The sequence below is a fragment of the Berghia stephanieae genome, chromosome 3 (genome assembly GCF_034508935.2).
Source record: "Berghia stephanieae isolate SIO BIC M18660-M18661 chromosome 3, UCSD_Bste_1.3, whole genome shotgun sequence".
NCBI lineage: Eukaryota > Metazoa > Mollusca > Gastropoda > Nudibranchia > Aeolidiidae > Berghia > Berghia stephanieae.
In genome coordinates, this window is record NC_088362.1 from 63,543,311 (window position 1) to 63,558,799 (window position 15,489).

The window sequence follows — 15,489 nt, forward strand, 5'->3', positions numbered from 1 at the left end:
ATTGTTCGTGTGTATACTTATATATATATATATATATATATATATATATATATATATATATATATATATATATATATTATTAAAAAAAAAAAATTTACCACAATGTTTGGACAGTCTACATTAATGTTTCAGGCTTAATTAGCCATCGTCAGGACTGAGTTGGTTTGTTGACCATATTCGTACCATATTTGTATCAAACACGATTCAATATATATATATATATATATATATATATATATATATATATATATATATACACACACACACACACATATATATAATATATATATATATATTCATTTATTTATTTATCTATTTATTTATTATTTATAGATTTATTGGATTATCTATTTATGTATCTATGTATTAATTAATTAATTAATTAATTAATTAATCTTTTCAATTCGTGGATAAACTTCACCCAGAAACTCGGTTGGGACGAAGAGGACTATGGCGGTATGCATTACATCACACCCAACCTCGAAGACATCTGGCGCCCACAGCTAGTTCTAATGAACACTCTCGGGGATAGGGACGTGTTCAAAGAAGAAAACTTGTAAATATTCACAGGGTTACTTTTATAAGTTGATTTGTTTATGTGTGGCGTTGTGGTCTAGTAGGAAGGCAATAGTCTATATGGATGTCCATAACAAACAAACAAACAAAGCCCCCCCCCCAAAAAAAAAAAAAACGAAAAAAAAAAAAAGAAACAACAAAAAACAACAACAGTTAAAAACTAAATCATACACAAACCAGCCCCCCCCCCCCCCACAAATACAAAACAAAAACAAACAAACAAACAAATCAAAACAACACAAGTGTGTATGAAAGGTGCCAGACAAAGCAAGAAAAAATAACTATCCCAAAAAATCAGTCTACCTCGACTGGAGATCGAACCTAAACGGACTGATTTAAAAAAATGCTTTTTTTCTCTTGCATTTTTCTTTCTTGCTTTGTCTGGCACCTTTCATACACACTTGTTAAGATCTATATCTTACACGTTGCCTGCTCCCGAGTGTCTCAACAAAAAATCTACTCAACAAACTTCGGTTGTCGTATTATTTTCTACGTCTGCCTCTCATAAGTTATTTTCTAAATAAATGTTTAATTGTTATATTTTTTGATTGTTTATGATGTAAATGATGATCATAATTATGATCATATCAAGAAATTAAAAAAAATAAAATAAATAAATAAATAAAATTCCCTTTATTCATCTCATACGGAAAATAGTCTAGGGTCTATTCCATGGGAAGACTGGAATAACCCAGGCGTCAGCCGCAGTGCAGCGCCGCAAATTGAACTAGGGCGAGGTGACTTGCTCAAGTCCACACAACGCAGCGGCAGGTGATTGACCTCGGTGCCCCCTATGACCGGAAGCTTTCTTCTTTTTTTCCACAGGGTATTTAAGATATTTGACAATAGCAACTGTTACTGTGATATTTTACTATATGATGCTAACCTTGTTTCTATCTCTTTTTGAACGTCAGTCCCTTCATAGTGTATTCGGATGGTTACATCAAATGGATGGCTGGTGGAATTATCAAGGCGTCCTGTGGCCTGGACATGACCAAATATCCATTTGATAAACAAAAATGTTCTATGCTGGTATGGGAAATATTTTTCTCATTCAAATGATCCTCTTATAGTATTAACTTCGTCTATAAACTACACACTTACATACAGACACACACACCCACCCCCCCCCCCCACACACACAAACACATACACATTCTTTTTCTTCTCCTCCTCCCACCTCCTCCTCCTCCTCCTCCTCGTCCTCCTCCTCCTCCTCCTCCTCCCACCACCTCCTCCTCCTCCTCCTCCTCCTCCTCCTCCTCCTCCTCCTTTTTCTTCTTCTTCTTCTTCTTAATAATAATAATAATAATAATTTATTGCATCCCAAAAAGAATTTTTTTTGTAAAGACGTGTTATAGTTTACACAATAAGCTAAAAATAGAATGGAAATATGATGTATATATAAAAAAGGAGCAGCTCCACAACCAGAGCCGCGCTTTATATGAATAATTTCAACACTGCAAAATAGTTAAAACTGTCACTTTAAATTGAAAATTGAAAAGATTGCCAAGCAAATAAATTAATAAATTAATATTTACATTATTTGAAAGTAAATAAGCGAAATGATTATATAAAATTACTATTGCTTGTCATTATAAAGCCTAATACTGGACGGCAGAAAAGGTTTTCGGTGTCTGTTTTTGTTGAACTAGAGACAGGGCGACCACTCCTTCCTGACATAATAACTGATGATCTTAGTGGATGATTCTGGTCATTTAATGTTTTAGTTATTTTACTAATACAAAATTTCTCGTATAAAAGATCTACATCGTCAACATCATTTATATAGCATTTAATGTATTTTTAAATATTTGAATTTATTTTGTTCCTTTCCACTGCCAAGCAATTGCCTCCCCAAGCTGTTATACTAAATGACAAGACACTTTCGATTACTGCTTTATAAAGTAATATGCAGAGGATTTTATCTATTCTAAACTTATGCTTAATTATTTTCAAATGCTCATCCTACTTGAGCCTGTCATCAATCGTTACACCAAGCTATTTGTAATGAATTCGCTGGCCGAATTGGTCCTTTAATTTAAAGGTTATATCGGCTCCTCCACTCTCCTAAAGCCAATCACTAGCTCCTTTGTCTTGCTTATGTTAAGCTCTAGGTGGTGGGCATCACACCAAGACACACAATTATCAATTTCTTGTCTATAAGCCACTTCGTTGCCATTTGTTATGAGGCCTTGAAGAGCGGTGTCATCTGCAAACTTTATTAAAGGTACACTCATGTTTTGACTTCTACATTCGTGTATATAGTGAATAATACAGGGGACAATACACAACCTTAAGGAGCACCCGTATTTGTAGTGATACAGGAATATTTGTTTTGTCCTAATTGAACATGCTGTGCTCTCTCTGTAAGCAATTATATACTTGTTTATGTTTAGACTAGTCAATTTTTGAACAACCAACTGAGGATGCATTGTATTGAACGCTGGAGAAAAATCTGCAAAAAGCAAAATGCAATAGCTCTGAGCATGATCTCGATGCCTGTAGATGTTGTTTGTAAACAGCAGAATGGCATCCTCTACGCCACGTCCTGGTTTGTAAGCAAATTGATGACTATCACTACAAGTTTTTCTAAAGATTTCATGACTATTGAAGTCAGTGCAACAGGTCTGAGATCGTTCATTGATTCAATTTTTTTTTGGAACAGGAATAATTTTTGAAGTTTTCCAAATTTCAGGAATCGAAACGCATTGGAGGGACATGTTAAAATAAAAACTGATGGGCACATTCTTTTAATAATTTTCCTTTCAATCCATCCGGCCCAGCAGCCTTCCTCTCGTTTAGTTTCGAAAACACAAATCTCGTTTCTTCTTCACTGACCTCAAAAGTCATTTCATCTTCCATAGCCCTGTCTAATTTATGTTTTACATTTTCAATATCAAATTTGTTTGCTGTGTCGAAACATGAATAAAATTTATTTAGAGTTTCAATTTATAATATAATAATATAATCGTAGGCTTTGGATTGTAGTCCATGATGTCTTCTTCTAATTATTATTATTATTATTATTATTATTATTATTATTATTATTATTATTATTATTTATTATTATTATTTATATTATTATTATATTTATTATTATTATTATTATTATTATTATTATTATTATTATTATATTTTATTATATTATTATTATTCCTTTTCTTCTTCTTCTTCTTCTTCTTCTTCTTCTCTTTCTCCCATACACATGTGGACGATGGAAAACTGTTGCAACTATATCAACAGTGATAGTAGAAAATTACAAATTATGTCAACACAATAAACATATATTGGTAATCGTGTTTCTATTTGGATACTCGTATCTTGATAATGTTTGTGGAATACGTTAGAAATTTGGCATATATTATACCCACTATCACCTGCGACTTTGTGGTCTTGTGGTATGTCACTTGCCTTCGGACAGATCGTTCACAGTTAGATCGAACAGGTAGTTTCCAGGTAGATCGGACACGTATTTCCCAGGTAGATGGCACATGTAGTTCCCAGGTAGATGGGACAGGTAGTTCCCATGTAGATGGGACAGACAGTTCCCAGGTAGATCGGACAGGTAGTTTCCAGGTAGATAGGACAGGTAGTTCACAGGTAGATCGGACAGGTTGTTTGTTCCCAAGTAGATGGGGCAGGTAGTTCCCAGGTAGATGGGACTGATAGTTCCCAGATAGATGGGACAGGTAGTTCCCAGGTAGATGGGACAAGTAGTCCCCAGGTAGCTGGGACAGATAGTTCCCAGATAGATAGGACATGTAGTTCCCAGGTTGATCGAACAGGTAGTTCCCAGGTAGATCGGACAGGTAGTTCCCAGGTAGATGGGACAGGTAGTTCCCAGATAGATGGAACAGGTAGTTCTCAGGTAGATGGGACAGTAGTTCCCAGGTAGATGGGACAGGTAGTTCCCAGGTAGATGGGACAGGTAGTGCCTAGGTTGATGGGACAGGTAGTTCCCAGGTAGATCGGACAGGTAGTTGTCAGGTAGATGGGACAGATAGTTGTCAGGTGGATGGGACAGGTAGTTCCCAGGTTGATCGAACAGGTAGTTCCCAGGTAGATCGGACAGGTAGTTCCTAGGTTGATGGGACAGGTAGTTCCCATGTAGATCGGACAGGTAGTTCCCAGGTAGATGGAACAGATAGTTCCCAGTAGCTCGAGACCTGCTCTGTTAACAATATTGTCTATGTCAACATTTTCTTTTTGAAATATCGCCTTACCGGCGTCATGTTTTGTCTCATATGTTAGGTGTTACTATTGGTTTAGTACCCCATGTAAAGCGCTTTGAGCCCACTAAGTGGATGGTGCCCGTACATTATGGCTAAAGTTTTAAGTTTAAACTGGGTTTTCTTAATCTAGATCATTCATAATATAACCCCGCCCTCAACCCCCCCTCCCTAAACCCCCCCCCCCCCCCCCCAAAAAAAAAAGAAAAACAAGCCCAAACACACAAATAAACAAAGAAAAAAAAATCAAACACCCCCCCCCCCTCCCCCCACAACAAAATTGAGCTTTTATATAGAGCAATATCCATAAAACATGCTCAAAGCGATTTACAAGAGGTCATTAGCTTACAGGAACACTTAACATGTAGGACGAGACATGACGCCTATTAGGCGATATTATCCTTTTTTTTCGGACAGAGACAACGCTGTTAACGGGACTCGAACCCAAGACCTTCCGATGTGTACGCGAGTGTCATACCACTAGACCACACAGTCGTACTTGACACGATCAGTCCCTTATATCGATATTATTTGATTTTCACAGTTTTGCCCTACCAGCCACGCAATTGAGTTTATGACCCTCGAGGTCAAGTATTCCAGCTTTGATTTTACATTTTACGTCAGTAACGAAGCCTGGGACCTTACGCATACTCAAGTAAAGACATCGAGATATACGTCTATGGACACAGCTGAGGTATTTTCTTGTGTTGAGGTGAGTTCTCTCTCTCTCTCTCTCTCTCTCTCTCTCTCTCTCTCTCTCTCTCTTTCTCTCTCACTCTTCCCCGAGACATTGGATCGTATGGATACCCAGATAAAGACAAGTTATCGCTACGTCTTTTAACACAGCCAATGTATTTTCTTGTGTTGAGGAGAGTTCTCTCTATATATCTCTCTCTCCCACCCTCTCTCTCTCTCCCCCATTTCTCTATCTATCTATCTATCTATCTATCTATCTATCTATCTATCTATCTATCTATCTATCTATCTATCTATCTATCTCTCTTTCTCTCTCATTCTCCACCGAGACATGGAACCGTATGGATAACCAGATAAAGACATCAAGTAATCGATACGTCTTTTAACACAACCGATGTATTTTCTTGTGTTAAGGTGAGTTCTACCCCCCGTCTCTCTCTCTCTCTCTCCCTCTCTCTCTCTCTCTCTCTCTCTCTCTCTTTCTCTCTCTCTCTCTCTTTCTCTCTCATTCTCTCCCGACACAGCCGAGGTATTTTCTTGTTTTGAGGTGAGTTCTCTCTCTCTCTCTCTCTCTCTCTCTCTCTCTCTCTCTCTCTCTCTCTCATTCTCCCCCCAGACATGGGGCCGTATGGAAACCCAGATAAAGACATCAGGTTATCGGGGCAGCGTGGCTCAGCGGTACGGTCTTTGCTTCGTACACGAAAGGTACCGAGTTTGATCACCCGTCGCTGCTTTGTGTGGTCTTGAGCAAGTCACCTCGCCCTAGCTAATTAGCGGCGCTGCACTGCGGCTGACGCTTGGGTTATTCAAATTTTCCCCTATGGGAGGAATAAAGAGAATTTTATTTATTTATTATTTATACTTCTATTGACACATCCGAGGTATATCTTTGAATTGATGTGAGTTCTCTCCCTGCCATTTTGGCAGATGATTGCAGGGATGAAAACGGTTTTATTAAAACAAAACAAAACATAGAAGCGGTATTCTATATTTGCTGAGACACACAGTGAATTTTTTGGTGTCGGCAGATGTAGAAAAGAGTTATAGGCCCATCTTACTTCACCGTGAAAACGAATACTGTAAATGTCTATTTAGATAGGCTGCACCCAATCTTCATGACTATCTACCGTAGATAATTTTTCATTAAGACGGCGTACTCCCAGTTTGAAGACCATTTCTAAACGACAAGTTTTTAGAAATATTATGGATTGGGAAAGATGGACTCCATTGCGTGGCCTCCTTGGGTCACCTGACCTTTCTCCGTATGACTTTTTCCTTCGGAGCTACACCAGAGACATTGTTTATTCAGTTCCAATTCCAGATGTTGGCACACTTACCATTAAAAAGAGCTGTTGTCGAATCCATCACGCCACATCCAATGAACTCGAAAATAGGTTAAATTTGCTTGTAGGTAGCCATAGCAACCGTATTGAGGCACATTGAGTAAAAGCGACGTACACTTCCTTGCATGTCTGATAACCCAATTCCTTATGGGTTCATTGTTATAATGGACATTCAAAAAATGACGCATAATATTGTCCACTACAACAATGTTAAACTAGGCCCATTAGTGGGTTAGGATGTCAGACCTGGAATGATTGACATAATCAGTCGGATGGTGAAAAGGTTTAGTTAGAAGGTGAAATTTAAAAAATCAAAAATGAGTTCTTGTCATAAATGATTAAATCAACCCTTTTTCGGGAAAAATCAAAGCTTAATTTCACTTCTATATGTTTTTTACAGGTAGTCAAGTTGAAAAAGTATGAAATTTGAGAAAAGTTGCTAGATACCTTTCCCATACATCTGACCATAACTTCATGAAAAATCACCCGATTTACTTCAAATAAAGAATGAAATGCTTTGGGGAGCATATTCTTTTAGAAAATGCAAATCCAAAATTTCGACTGATTATGTCATTCACTGATCCTTATGTATACGTTGAGCAAACGATAATGGTAAGCAAAATGTCAAGCATTTATGTATTCATAAGTTCACGTTTAAAGGATATTGACTGTAACGTTTTTCTGCTAAAGATGTTATTAAATAAAGAAAGACTTTATCGACAACCTGATACATGCATTGACTTTCACCAATCCAGCTCATCATCGAAGTGAAAAGACGTTCCAGTTACTTCATCCTCAATCTGATCTGTCCCGTCCTCATGCTGTCCTTTCTCAACAACTTTGTGTTCCTGATGCCCGACGAGTCTGGTGAAAAGATTGGATATGGTAAGGAATAGAAATCGTTTTTAGTTATAGTTGGATTTTTCATCATATTTCATTTTTATCATTTAGTCAATAATTCATCCATTAACTTTACGATCGGAAGGTCCTGCTCTGAGCGGCATTCTCACATTCTCTCACCCTACTCAGGTGTAAAATCAGTAATTGACCTTAACAGCATTGTCTCTGTCCAAAGAAAATTGTAATATAGCTTAATAGGCGTCATGTCTCGTCCTACATGTTAAGTGTTGCTGCTGGCTAGGGGCTTTTTGTAAAGCGCTTTGTGCACTTTTAGTGGATATTGCTCTTTAGAAAAGCTCAAGCTTAAAAAAAATGTTTTTATGATATTTGGTGTTATTATTTATTCCTAAAAACTTCCACTATGATTGTAAACTAATATTGACTTTACTTGTCTAACATCCATGAAATCTAGCACATCTTAATTGCTTGTGGACCGATTCACAAAAAAGATACTCATCAAATTTGCCCTACGTTCCCCCCCCCCCCCTTTCCACTGATAAATTGGTAGAGCACTCGCTTCACACGTATAGGGACCAAGATCGATCCTGGGTGCAGTCGAGATTTTTTTCTGATCCCCCTGTCTGCCCAGCAGTGAATGGGTAGCTGGGTCTATTAGACGTGGCGGAACGTTCTTTGCGATAGAATAGCCTCTTATCCAAAGGATAGCAAGGAATTGCTATTGTCCGCTTCACGCTATAGAAACCGGGATAAACTCCGGCTCCATGGGCCTAATGGCTATGAAGGACTACTATTATTCACACTTCCCCACCTCCCATCTCTTGACCAAACCTGGGACTTGAATGAAGACTTCGTGAAGACCCAGGTTTGAGAGTTTTTACCAAGATACTTGACTTATTGCCGATCGCCTCCTAATCTTCGGACTGGGACGCTTCTCTGATTTGGTGAGTTCTTTCCACTGATGACGGTCTGCTGCGATGGATCTCAGGTGTTCTAAATCCGCATCTCAGTTGTTATGTGCCATCGAGGCGCTTGAGGTCTTTATTTATCGTATTGTATATGTTTGTTATGGGTCTGCCTTTGTGTTTGTTATGTCCGCTTGGTGCCAAGATGAGGATCATTTAAGTCCATCGATATTTGAAGGAAGAGTTTTCTGGCCAAATTTTTAAATATGAGTTTTCCACAGTATGTGGGGGCGAAGTGGCCGAGTGGTTAAGGCATTGCACTGTGACCCGGATGACCCGGGTTCGAGCCATACTTCAGGCATTTTCATTTTTTTCCTTGAGCAAGATTATTAACCCCCAATTTGTTCGCTTGGACAACATGGGTGATTCCTGTTGACACCAGACATCTTGTTTGATGAGTTATCTATATTCCTTCGTGGAATGCCTAGGCGACGATATCTTATGATGTCGTGGCGCAAAAGGCATAATTAAGTTTTTAAAAATGTCAGTTAAGAGGTGAAATCCACTGATTGCATTTGAAAAGTTTTCGCCCAACGCCAATCCAGCGGGTCGTAAAAGGCAACTAGTGGTGTGTGGCTTCCCCTTTTTGAGTCACCTGGTCCTCCAGGTTGGGGGTTGTCGAAGGGTTAACACCCCTTCCAAAAAAACTCAAATTGTTACAGAACAAATCAAATCCTTTTTTTTAGCTTGGGCGATCGAAGAGTTTCTGCAATGACAGAATTTATAATTGATAAGACATGGATAGAGATTTAAAAAAAAAAGTTAGCTCAGGATAGAGAAGGATGGAAACTGTCTGTGGCCTATACCCTGACCCAAGGTGAAAAAGGCAGTGATGATGATGATGATGATCCCCTTCACCTTTTGTCACTCATTAGGCATCACCGTTCTGCTGTCCTTGTCTGTATTCCTGACAACCGTGAGTACGATGATCCCGCGTGCTTCCGACAATATCCCAGCTGTTACCATCTACTTGTTTGTTCTACTGTCCACCTCTGTCCTCTCCGTACTGGCAAGCATCGCCACTGTCCACTTACATCATTCTCAAGAGGTAAGTTATCATCTAACGAGTTGAGCGGGGGTCTTGATAGCTCAGTTGGTAGAGCACTCTCCTCTCACATAATGGGATGGGGGTCTTTCCTTGGTGAAATCGAGATATATTTCTGACCCTCTCTGTATACTCAGAAGTGATTGGGTAACTGGGTCTGTTAGATTTGGCGGAAAGTAATTTGCCATAGACTAGCGTCCTATCCAAAATGTAGCAAGCAATTGTTATTGTCAGTTTAACACTATAGAATCCAGTATAAATTTCGACTCCACGGCCTTATGGTTCTGAAGGAATATATGATAATGAGTTGAACCCCAAAACCTGAACAAGAATATATTTTTTCTCCAGTTGATTCTTTTGAGACACCTCTAGTCCGAGTTTTGGCACGGGCCAGTGTTGAATCAGATGCTCATCATTCAGGGTGTCTGATTGCGATGACAGAAATAACAGCCCTGCTTTTTCTGACGGATTCTTTTATGAGCACATTATCATAATCCTCCTCCTCCTTCTCCTCCTCCTCCTCCTCCTCCTCCTCCTCCTCCTCCTCCTCCTCCTCCTCCTCTCCCTCTTCTTCCTCACCATCATCACCATCATCATCATCATCATCATCATCATCATCATCATCTACACCACACCAATTATCAATAAAACCACCAATATACAATAACATAGCACTCCGGGTGTTCAGACAATATTATTCTCCTTAACGATATCACAAGATTTATGGCATTCGTTTAAATCAAATACTCACCAATTTACCCATCAGATAAAATGTTCTAAACACACAAAACGATGAATATGTAACCTTAAACATTTAAGTCTGATTGAAATAAATAATTCACAACTTATCACCCAACTGATGGTCTAAAAACAACAACAAAGGGGTTGAAGGTTGTCATATTTATTATCCGTCCTGTAACTTTATTGCCAATGCAGGATGGAACTGACCGCCCACAGCCCCAAGACAAGTCCAACAACAACCAGCAGGACAACAAGTTATTTCGACCAAGACTAGCAAACGGGACAGTTGAACCCATGAAAAATCCCACCAAAGTCGACCAAGCAGATACATTTTCTAATCAAGTCATTGACTTCAGACGAGACGTTTCGGATAACGGACCTTCTTTACAGGCCCATATTTACAAAATGACTATTCGACATGTCAACAAAATATGCTTCTTTATGTCAATGTTCTGTTGGGTTGTCACACACGTAACCTTTATTTTGTACGTAATTACTTAGAGCCGAGGAACTAATAAAGAAAATAACTACTCAAGAGTTGTCCTGATGTTTTCAAAGAGTATTTTCCCTTGGGTTTCGCAAGGTGATAGCCGGTGATAGCCTACTACAACTACAACTAAGAAGGGTATTGAAGACTTGCTCTAAATTTATTTATTAATATAAGATTCCATTTTACTCTTTAAAAATTGAATTTATATTGACATATCATTTTTCATGTTATGATCACAGTCACGCCTTTATTATAGACATTTCATGGCAAAATAACTACAGGGATTATAAGTAATAATCATTTGATTTTATAGAATATTCTTAAACCAGGAATTTCGTATTTCTTTGGTAATGTCTAATTTTCTTAATTATGATTGAAAATGGATGAAAACTTTTTTATTTAAAATTATATAAACGCACCGCGATTTTATTTTCAAAAATCAATCATAATCTATTTATATCATTGTCAATTGCATTGTACAATCCTAATTTTTAAAACTCAAAATAAAGAAACTCAACTGGAAAGTCTCGTTTGACCTCCTATAGTGAGCAGGGAGGTCACTGATTTCACCCCCCCTCTATATAATTTCCTTTTGCATGTTGAATTCTTTCTTTGTTTTTAAATATGATTAGCTTGTTTTGTCTTGGCCCTCGTTGGAGTCCTTGGGAGGCGAAGAGTCGAATGCTTATTATTAGTTTTTGCAGAAGTTATTTTTTTTCCTTGTAAATTTCTTTGTTGTATACTGTTGTAGTTAAAAAGTATAATTGTGTAAGCATTTGATTGTGCTCCTGGCGGTGCGATCCTTTGATAGTTTCAAAGGGAATTATGTTGGGGGGGGGGGGGGGCAGGTGGAAATTTAAGGTTTAAAATGATTAGAGATGTTACATTTTTACTATTTAGCTCCCTAAGAATTTATACTATTAATAATAAAGAAAATACATTCCTAATGAGTTAAAAAGTAAAATGTCACTTCTCTATAGAAGGAACCATATTGACGTCAGTCAGCTCCTTGTTATTGTTTTTAGCCAGCCAGTTTTATGAGTAATTTTCATTAAATTGTATTAATCAAACTAATCGTTTAAGGTTACACATAGTTTTGTGTGTTGGTACATTTTATCCAGCTGACGGATTTTGTGACTTTTCTTTTTGCAAAAAACTACTCGCATAACATCCGTAGAAACCGTTCCGACATAATACCACTTTGAGGCATTGTGCCACACATCTGTTTTTTGACACGTCTCATAAAAATGTTCTTGAATCAAAGATTTTTATCAATAAACTTATCAAATTGTAATTAACTTCTTATTATTATTTAAAGATTGATTCATAAACATTGTGAAAAATTGCACAAAAAATCTATGAAATTGCAATAGGTTAAAAAAAACTTTGAAAAGGTGTCAAGAAAACCCCCCCCCCCCCCAAAAAAAAAAAAAAAAGCAAACAAAAAAAAAAAAAAAAAAAAAAAAAAAAAAAAAAAAAAAACAATCAACCTTCCTTGACTGGCGATCGAACGTCAGACCTCAGGATTACCGGTCAGGATTACCGGTCAGGATTACCGGTCAGGATTACCTGTCAGGATTACCTGTCAGGATTACCGGTCAGGATTACCGGTCAGGATTACCTGTCAGGATTACCGGTCAGGATTACCGGTCAGGATTACTGGTCAGGATTACCGGTCAGGATTACCGGAGTTCCGTCTCTCTACAAGGTTGAATGTCATGGAATATCATTTTTCATGCTCAAGAGCCATTACCTTACCTTACCTTACCGGAGTTCCGTCTCCCTTACTTACTTAGGCCACCCCTTGGGGCACCCAACATGTGCCACAAGTCTTCGCCATTCTGTCCTGTCCTCCATAAGCGTGCGCAGCTCCCGGGTGTTGTCCATTCCTGTGTCATCTAGCAGACAGTCAATGTAGGTTTTATTCTGCCTGCCTCTGCTTCTGGTTCGCTCAGGTGGTTCCCATAGAACAATATTGCTTGCAATCTCCTCCTTGTGTCTCCAGCAGTGCCCCGCAAGTCTCAGTCTTCTCTTTTGGATCTTTGAGGTCACTGGGGGGAGGTCATTGTAGAGCTCTTCATTTGTTATGTGCTCTTGCCAGCTTACATTGAGGGCCATCCTCAGCATACGGGTGTAGCAGCCGTCCAGTTGCTTCTCCAGGGCTTTTGTAAGAGTTCATGTCGCTGCTCCATATAGAAGCACTGACTCTACTGTTGCCAGGAACAGTCTCTTCTTTATTTCCCTCTGTAAGTTTGAACTCCAGATTTTCCTGAGTTTGTGACAGGCACTCCAAGCCAATGCTTTTCTGACAGAAATATCAGAGGAACTGCTTTGGGTCCAACCTCCTAGGTACTTGAAGTTGTCAACTTCCTTCAGCCATTTCTGTCTCCCTAATGAGGTTGAATGTTATGGAACGTCATTCTTCACGCTCAAGGGCCCTTACCTTACCTTACCTTACCGGAGTTCGGTCTCCCTAAAGAGGTTGAGTGTCACGGAACGCCATTCTTCACGTTCAAGAGGCATTACCGAGCAGTCGATTATCTTTTTGCCAGTTGTTGCCTCCACATTTCCTATCCAGGACTTCCTTGGTTTGCCCCGTGCCTTTCTGCCAGCTACTTTTCCCTCTAGCACTGATTTTTGGATGGTGTTGTGTCTCCGAATATGTCCATAATAGTTCCGTTTTCTCATTTTAACTTCTGAAAACAGTTTTTTAGACCTTGTTTTGTATTATTTTGTATATAAGAACTACCTAAAATTCATCACTTGACTGTGTAAAGATATTTGTTTTTAACATGTGCATTTTATGCCTTTACCATCCACCACCATCAAATAAGAAGCACTATGCGCATGCGTCATGTGTTCGAGAATTTCAAAACCTTCTAGAATCTCTAGACAATGCCAAATATAGCAAATTGTTGATACTTGGCGATTTCAACCTTCATTTTAGCTCCAGCGCCGACAACTACAGTCAAAAGATTGAAACCATCCTGTCTGTCCCGAACATGGTCTGCTACAGCTGAATACTACACTGACTCACAGACAGGGAAACATTCCTGACTGGCTTGGTGTCAAATAACAACGACCTTGTCAGTTAAATCAACGTCGAGGACAAGTGTATTTCCAATCATTTCCTTCTTTCTTTTTCACCGGCTACGTCACATCCTACAAGGTCCGATCCATCTGCAGTATAACATCAAGGAGCATCCGGGCGGCAGATATCGAATTCTTCATTCAGATTGTCAATGAAGACCTGACAACATCCGGATACAACGAATTAACAGCTGAAAACATGAACGCTGTGCTCCAAAATACCCTCGATCTCCACGCAAGATCAAGGACGAGAGTAGCTATGGAGAGACAAGCTAAACGAGGAGAAAACATAAATTATCATAATTGGATCTGAATCTAAACTGAAGAAAATTCAGACACCATCTAAGCTATGCTATTACTCTCTACTGATTACTTGTGAAAGCCAGAATTGCGTATATAATTGCTCTCACTTCTTTTCATGTATTTCAATCTTCTGCTCCTCTTTATATTCAAGACATTCTTCAGCCTAATGTTCCGAATCGTAATTTGAGACCGCATGATTCAAAATTGTTAGTAGTACTGAAATCAAATCTTAAGAGTTTTGGTGATAGATCCCTTTCTAAATTTGCCCCCACAATTTCCCCAGTCCGTTAGTGTCTTCAACAAACGTCTTAAAACATTTCTTTTCATCACATACTTATTGCTTTTGTGAGTTATACCTTGTCCTATTTACTGGGCGGGGTTTTTGACCTCCCATAGTGGGTAGGGAGGTACATACTATGTCTTCTATCCCCCCCCCCCCCAATGTCTGTTTTCCAACATGCTTTCTGTCTTTGTCTTGGAATGAGATTACTTGGTTTTGTCCTGGCCCTGGCCGGATACCCTGGCTGGGAGAGAAACAGTCAAATGTTGGTTAGTTTTGGGAGATGATAATATTTTTCCTTGTAAATCATCTCTCTGTTATACACTGTATTATGTTTTGTTTATGTATTATATATGATTTGTAAACATTTGAGTGTATTCCTCTTAGTGGGGACCGGTGCTTGTTTCTGGATGAGAATTTAGGTGATCTCAAACTAAGTACACTGATAGTGTGCTCTTGGAATCTACATCTGTTCCCTATTTGATCAAATTCCCCTTTGTCTGCCTTATTCTTGGATGCTTTAATTGTAATTCTAGAACTTTTTACTATCCCATTTTCTTCCTTTTTACTGGCGCTAATCTGTCCTTAATGTGTTGCAAGCGCCGTAAAACCCTAAAAACAAAACAACAATAACATTGACTTTCTTATTGAACATATAATTTTGTTTACGTAGGTATATTTATGATAATAAAATAACCCAGTTGTGTTGCTTTGTGTCGAATGTTACAAATAAAATGACCTTTTGGAATAATTTTAAAAAATTGAGTGTTATATCGCGCAATATCCACTAAATGTGCTCAAAGTGCTTACAAGAAAGGTCCCTGGCCAACAGCAACACTTAACATTTAGGACGGGGCATGGCGCCTGTAT

General features: G+C 38.6%; 1 protein-coding gene across 1 annotated transcript in view; it reads left to right on the plus strand.

Annotated features, from left to right (window-relative positions):
* The window catches only part of LOC144969314 (neuronal acetylcholine receptor subunit beta-3-like), a 20,581-nt gene extending 8,344 nt beyond the window's left edge, over positions 1–12,237 (plus strand). The window contains exons 4-9 of the mRNA XM_078908422.1: positions 426–556; positions 1,491–1,608; positions 5,353–5,520; positions 7,603–7,732; positions 9,546–9,718; positions 10,652–12,237. Coding sequence (XP_078764548.1) covers positions 426–556; positions 1,491–1,608; positions 5,353–5,520; positions 7,603–7,732; positions 9,546–9,718; positions 10,652–10,957 — 1,026 coding nt within the window. The 3' untranslated portion in view covers positions 10,958–12,237. The remainder of the gene's footprint in view (positions 1–425; positions 557–1,490; positions 1,609–5,352; positions 5,521–7,602; positions 7,733–9,545; positions 9,719–10,651) is intronic.
* Positions 12,238–15,489: the final 3,252 nt, after the last annotated feature.